The sequence below is a fragment of the Propithecus coquereli genome, unplaced genomic scaffold (assembly GCF_000956105.1).
Source record: "Propithecus coquereli isolate 6110/MARCELLA unplaced genomic scaffold, Pcoq_1.0 Scaffold146, whole genome shotgun sequence".
NCBI lineage: Eukaryota > Metazoa > Chordata > Mammalia > Primates > Indriidae > Propithecus > Propithecus coquereli.
In genome coordinates, this window is record NW_012138969.1 from 176,100 (window position 1) to 183,880 (window position 7,781).

At 35.0% G+C, this 7,781-nt stretch overlaps 1 protein-coding gene across 1 annotated transcript in view; it reads right to left on the reverse strand.

Moving 5' to 3' along the window:
• LOC105806755 (hemicentin-1-like) overlaps positions 1-7,781 on the reverse strand; it is a 42,129-nt gene that overhangs the window by 20,978 nt on the left and 13,370 nt on the right. Inside the window, exons 5-6 of the mRNA XM_012639959.1 lie at positions 7,495-7,639; positions 3,452-3,573 (exon numbers count right to left, since the gene is read on the reverse strand). Coding sequence (XP_012495413.1) covers positions 3,452-3,573; positions 7,495-7,639 — 267 coding nt within the window. The remainder of the gene's footprint in view (positions 1-3,451; positions 3,574-7,494; positions 7,640-7,781) is intronic.

Consider the following 7,781-nt stretch of genomic DNA (forward strand, 5'->3'; position numbering starts at 1 on the left):
CTATTTTAAATTATTAAAAAAATAATTTTTTTCTGTTATGTTTTTAAAATCTCTTATGAAAATAGCTGGTGAATCCAGTGCAAAGAGTACATGATAAAGTTAGAAAGCTTTGACTGGAGTCTGGCTAGGGTTGACAGATAAAATACAGAATATTTTCTCAAATTTGAATTTCAAATAAACATCAAATAATATTTTAGTACATCTCATGCAATATTTGGTACACAGTTATGTGAAATTCAAATTTAATTGGGCAACCTATGTTTTTATTTGCTGAATCTGACAATCATAGGTGGCCTCATTCTACCCCTACTTAGCCGCATGACTTTCAATAAGCCAATCTACTGACAGTTGTGTTTACCTACCTGAAAAATGAGATGACTAAATTAAGTTATTTTAAGGACTCTTTCTAGCTTTAAAGTCCTAAGCTAACATGCTGAAGGTTAGGCCCCCTTCCCCGTGCAGCCCACATCCAACTACCACTTAATGAGGCACAAAGACCCAGCTCTCCGGCCTCAGTTCAGGGCTGTCTCGGCTCCAGGGCTCCCTGCAGGATGAGCCGAGGCTCTCGTTGCAAGTGTACCACAGTTCATCTCCTTCTATCTCCCTCACTCCCTTCCGGGTGCTTCTCCCTGGAGAACTCCCCAATAACCCTCTTGCATCCAAACTCTGCTTCAGAGTCTATTGCCTCTTCAAATACAAATTCAAATAAGTAAAATACCAACTTTTTAATAACACACATGGATGGATGAGATTTGAAATATACCATGCAATTATAATTACATTATGTAATACCACCACTGCATAAATACCTCAAGATAATAAATGTAATATCACCACTGCACAAATACCTCAAGATAATAAATATAATACACACTTAAATACTTATATATATGTGAATAAATTTGGTGTGGATAGGGGAGTAATGAGGAAGAATTACAGCAGTTTGTGAAGAAGGCCAAACTTACATATTAACCGAAACAACCTGGTCCTGGGAGTGTAAGAGGCAGCTATTCTAAGTGAAAGAAAGCGTGACTGAGGCTAGGATTAGGGTATCAGAGAAGGAACTTCGGTACTAAGGGAGGAAAGATGACAAGGAAGCACAGGTGCTGGGACATTAAGTAAAGACCACTGGACTGAGACTCATGAGGCCAGGAATCTACTTCTTACTGCCTACCCATCTGATCATAAATGGGTCACTTGCTTGTTCTGGGCTTCTGTTTCTTTAGCTATAAAATGAGGAGGTGGTGTAAGATTATTTCCAAATCTTATCCCGTTCTAAAACAATATCCTGTAATTATAATTTAAGATTTCCTGTCACTGGCATGCCCTTGACAAGTTTTCTCTATTTATAATTTTATTTAAACCCAGAATTATAGTACTCAGTGTGTGTGCGTGTGCACATATTTGGTGAAGGACATTGTGTTAATAAAGAAATTCAGCTCAGAAAATTAACGTAACTTTGCAATAGTAAACTACCAAATATCAGAAAGAACGAGTTTTTCATGTTTCTGCAGTTGTATTCATTAGTTTCTATGTATTTATGTTCAATAAAAGAAAAGCACAATGCTTTCTTCACCCATTTTGCATTTAAAACAATAACCAACAATTCCAATGAACCAAAACTCCTTAAATACATCAACTAGAAGAAAGTGCTAAAAAAATTGAAATAAGATGTTGGTAGAATTTTGGCTTTTCTTTAACTGCTGCTCTTGGGTGTTCTTCGACTTTATAAAATAAAATAATGTCTAAAATGACACAACAATATCACTATTCCATAATGCCTTGTTTCCTAACACTCCTTTACAAAATACAAGATCTAATTATCCCGTGAATCTGTACCCGATTCAATGCTTCTGCTCCCTTATTTCATATTTCACTAAGCAGGAAACAATTCCTGAAAATAGCCTTGGGCACAGTAAATTTCCTAGTTATTCCCTTGCTTGGCTGGCACAGATTGATACTAAAAGGGCATGTGTAGAACACACAGACGGAAGCCCGTGACACCATAGAGCCAAATTCATAATAGTTCGTAAGTTCCTACTGGCACTTCCCAGTTATTTATGCAAGAAGTCTGAATCAACTCACTCAAACCTCTTTTCCCATTGTCCTTCTCTTAATTAATATTGCTGGGAAAAAATACTTAAGTGCTCAAGTGTTTGTTTTCCCAGAAGCTGAGGAATGTTGACACAATTCCAGTGCTTTTCGTAATTACTGGAGATGAAAAATGAATAGTTTGTGATGTATGTCAACTTGCTAAATTGTTTTAGGAGACAAACTTTACTTTTCTAACAATAACAGAATACAAATAGTTTTACTGCAAGAAGAATATGCTTGTCTGACTTACATGCCTCTGCCTTAAAGTTCAGCTTGAACTCACTAGTAACAAACATAACAAATCTTAGGTTTCTGAACAGTCCTATAATTATAAAGCTTCTTTCATCTTAAATTGCCTCAAGAAAATACACACCAATACTGAAAGCAAAATGCAGACACTGTTATAAATTCAGCAGCAGTGATATTTAGGTCAGTATAGGTTACTGTTAAACACATAGCAACACTAGTCCACAAGACAGGGAGAAAATAATTCAGTCAAAACAATGTTTCCAATAAATTATATATAAATGCTGAGTAAGTGGCTTAATGCTGATCATGGATTATATATGGTAGTGCTTTTGTTCCCTAAGAATTCTGTGAGATTAGAGGAAAAATTATTTTTTCACTTTGATGTATTTTACCTTATAAAATAATATATACCTTGCCTCCCATCTATTCATAGGAAACATACTATCTGCATATAAAATAATGGGCATTACTTATGTCCTTTGTAGTACCAATGTTGTAGTCCCTGAGGCCTTCTGTTCCTACAGTGTGATCACTTTCATTATTGTCTTTAATTTAGATGTCAGAATCGCTCCATGTGGGATTCTGGGATATGGGAGAGGGAAAGGGAAAGTTTAAGCTTGTTATTATCAGAATAGATCCTTCCCTTAAACTTCATTTTCTCAAAGGAAAATTCTATATGACCATTTCAAAAAATATTTGTTAATCTCTAATGGTAATGATAATAATAGTAATAAATAGCAGTAACAATAATGGTGTCTATTAAGTGCTTCCATGTTCCAGGTTCTTTTCTAAGGGCTTTACATATATTACATATATTACTGAATCCTCACAGTTTCTGCATGAGATAGAGACTGTTATTGTTATTATCCTCATTTTATAGTTAGGGAACCCAAAGCACTAAGTAAGACCTTAAATAATTGGCCCAAGTAAGGTCACATAGCTGATACGGGGTGAAGTCAGGATATGAGTTCACAATTCACTGAAGAGAGAGAGAGGATGATAAAATAATCATAAAGATAAATGTATACATACAAACTGGTTAGCAAACATCCCATTTCCGTAGCCATATTAATACTCAGGCAACTGCGAAAGAATTAGTGATAATTACCTGATACGTCAAAAAATGTCTGTGCCTGTCCAGTCCCTGCACTGCTGACAGCGATGCATTCATAGGAGCCTTCATCAGACAAAGTGACCTTTTCAATATCCCAGTTCACACTGGCAGATTCTCTAGGGTAAGAAAATAGAAACCTTTTAGTCACTATGAAACCAAGACCAAGTTGAAAGCAATGATTCCACTATTTCTCTTGAAGGGTTCATTCAAAAGAACAATATAAAGAAAATAAATTGATAAAACTGCAGAGTTGTTTGTTTTGCTTTTTTTTTTTTTTAATTCAGACAGAGTCTCGCTCTGTCACTGGGGCTACAGTGCTGTGGTGTCAGCCTACCTCACAGCAACCTCGAACTCCTGACCTCAAGTGATCCTCCCACCTCGGCCTCCCAGAGTGCTAGAATTACAGGTGTGAGCCACTGAGCCACCATGTCCGGCCTGCAGAGTTCTTTTTTACTTAAAATTCACACCATTTATATTTTAACTAGAAAGGTAAGCTTTTCTACTTTGAGCAAAAGACCCAAAAAAGATAATAAATTATTAATATGGAGATTGAAAATTTCTTTAGGGAACCATTTTCTGGCTAGGTCAAAATATAAGATAATGGAGCTGACAAAAAAAAAACATTCATTAAATCCTCTCTCCTTCCCCTTCTTTTCCAGTTTTATGATTATGTCAGTGGGGATCTTGGCCAAAGCAATTCAATCAGGTAATCTATAAGTCTGAAGGCAGGAAATCTATTTTTTGATTCTAAATAATAAAATCTTAATTTTCTTATATATAAGCTCCACATGGGGCTATATATCATATCTGCTTCAACCTACACACACAATGAGAAAAGAAAATAATTGATCAGTTTCATAGTTAAACTCTATCATTTAGGTTAAAAAAATCCCTCTGATATATTACGTATTCATTCATTTAATGAATATTCTTTGTTCTCTAACACTGTTCAATTTATTTCTCATTTTCTGGAAATGTCTTAGTAATAGATATTTAATTCTTGTTTAAAAGAGTGCAATCATCTACAAAAATAAGCATTATCCTGTTTTAAATTATGACTGAAATGTCATAAATATTTTTATAGTTTTTTTCTTGTACCATCTATAGCTATTTATAATCTTTTAAAAATTCAAGATACAGATAAGGCAAAAAGCCCATTGTGGCCAAGACATATTCCACTTAAGTTACTCATCCAAACACACCGTCATCAAAAAACCATGAAGAATTGACTGAGCTCTTAATTTGTATTTAGTACTGACCTAGGCAGGGTTTGTTAGAAAAAATGAAGGCATAAGTTCCTGTCATCAGGAAAGTGAGAAACTCAGCAAGGTCATTGTTCCATATATTTTAAAAGCTGAGAATATTCACTTCGGTTAACGTTTCCTTTCAATGCTGTATGCACTATGTGCCAGTAATTCTTATAGTCACACTCAGTGGAGGGGAAAACAGGCTATCATTTACTCTATACTGTACCGATCCCTTCAGCAGTATCTTGAATGCTTAACAGCAGTACACTAAGCACAGTTTGTAAATATCATTTTCTAGGAGGTACTGGTAAATTCCAGGAAGGTAGGAATTTGGAATACATACATCTTTGGTATTTCCTACAGTGCCTACTTCAGAGATGAGCATATATTAGGATTCATTACAAACTTAGATTCATGGAAATTTTAGAACAGAAAGTGACAATTCTTCTAGTCTCAAATCCCTCTTTTTAAAAAACGAGAAAGTTGAGATACAAAAGGGACAAATGATTTGTTCAAAGGCATATAACTAGTTTACTAGTCACTTAAAGAATGTTCTTTACAGTTATACTTTTTCCTCTCTTGTTTATAAAATATTACATGAAAATAATTCTCTTTTTCATGTAGCCTTCTCAGTTGACATTAAGCAGTATATGGCCACAATAAAAAAAAAGTTTTACAATTGATCTCATGGAGACAGAGAGCAGAATGATGATTATCAAAGGCTGGGAAGGGGAGGGAGAGGGGGTGATAAAGTGAGGATGGTTAATGGGCACAAAAATATAGTCATATAGTTAGATAGAATCAACAATAGTTGATAGCACAACAAAGTGACTATAATCAACAAGTTAGGGTATACTTTAAAATAACTAAAGAGTGGAATTGGAATTTTCCTAACACAAAGAAATGTTAAATGCCTGAGGTGATGAATACCCTAATTACTCTGATTTGATTAATTCACATTGTATGCCTATATCAAAATATCACATGTACCTTATAAAGATTTACAGCTATTAGGTACCCATAATAATTAAAAATAAAATTAAATTAAAAGATTTAAAGGGATGGACTTTGGAATAGGGAAAAGAACATGTCAAATAGGAATGTGCCCTGCTGCTAACATGCAAACCGATTCTCTCTTACATCCCCTGGTGACCAAAGTGACTGATACAAACAAACATTAAGTCACATGTTTCATATTATTAGGAAATCTAGGGCAGAGACATGTGAGTGAATCAGGGTTAGAGTATCAGTCTATCATCACCCATGCCTGATGTTGTATCCAGACTCTCATATCCAATGAGCTTAATACATGTCAGCAAAGCATGTCACTTCTCTGGGCCACAGAGCTGGGAAAATGAAAAAAAGAATTCTGTGGCTTACCTCCCAGGAACTGTATGAAACTAATGAATTAATGTTCGTTCATAAAGACTCTTAAATGTCTTTGAAAAATATTACTCTTTAAACATAAAGCAGAATTATTTGATTTCATCTATCAGTTATGAAACTTCATTATTTGATTGATATCCTGGTCAGTTATGTTGCTGGTTATTAAATATATAGCTAAGTAAATCATTAAGATATACTATGTAAGAAGCAGGAAATAATACAGTTCAATCTTTAAAGAATGAAAGATTTTCTAAAGTTATGATAAACATTCCTGCCATAAATTTTTACTTAAAATGATCCCTCATAAAAAGACTGCATAAGTTAAGACTGTCAAATATTTAACATCTTATGGAAATCATGTTAATATTGAATTAACAGTGTAAAGGATTGGTAAAATAATTTCTAGAGTTTTTCCCAAAATGTAGTTTATTTCAATAGTAAGTTAAAGGCAACATTTTCCAAAACTTGTTTTCCTCTAGTCTTCAAGCTCTACTCAATTTTTATCATTAGATTACCTATATTTGTTTTTAAAAATCTTTTTAAAAGTCACTCAACTTCACAAAGAAAAGTTGGTGCCCTCTAGCCCACTTTTGTTGATTGTTATATGCAGTAGCCACACACGCTCTGGTCCACCTGTCTCCCCACCTGCAGCACAAACTGCCCCTCTCTGATCTTACCTACTACCCTTCTCCTCCTGGCTCACTAAGCTCCAGCCACACTGGCCTCCTTCCTGTCTTTCCCACATGCCCAGTCCACTCTGGCCTTCTTGCATTTGCCCTTGCTCTTTCTGTTATGTAAATACTCCTCCCTGGATATCTAGTTGACCATCTCTTTCACCCTCTTCAGGTTGCTCAAATGCCCTTAACCTTGAATTTTAAAATCACAAATTGGCCAAAACCACATGCACCCTACCCACCAGTATTATTCATCCCAATTAACCTGCTCTACTTTTTGCCATAGCACTTATCAGATTCACTTATCGTAATACTGCAAATCAGATCCAGAGACATGTTTACCCTGAAGCCAACAAAGCTAAAGCTTCATGCCCTCTTATTTGCAAGGTTCCCTTCCAAGGTTTGGTAACTAATATTGTATTCCAAATTATGTAATCTTTGTCTTAACAAGAGACTCTCAAATGACATCAAATTCTGATTCTATAAAATCTGAGTCAATATTTGAAAGTATTCTAGCATTTATTATATTTGTCATCCGTTTTCTTTCTCCTTCCATTACAATATAAGCTCCACAAGTACACAGATCTGCATCTATTTTGTTCACTGCTATATTTCAGGCTATCAAGTAAATAAGTGAGAATTTCCAGTGAAAAAGTGCATTAAAATAGGTATCTATTTGTATTTACATGTTTAAAGCTATAAATTATTACTGATAGAAACATTTACACACTTGAAATACTGGTCTACTCCAAGTGTAACTCCATCTTTGACAAAGCTCAAGGTAAAGGGCAGAAGACTCTCAACAGAGCAGAGAATTCGGCCTGGCTGCAGGTAGTACCCTGGGGTTTTCTTGGGCATTGTAACTTTGGGAGCATCTAGGAAAAAAAACATAGGCAAGAAGGTCACAATGATGTTGCGTATTTCTTGTTAATCCATTGAAAAGCTTCATATCTAAATCATCCCAGTAAGCCCACTGTGTTCCAATTAATCCAAATCATTAAAAGTTAACTATCTTTA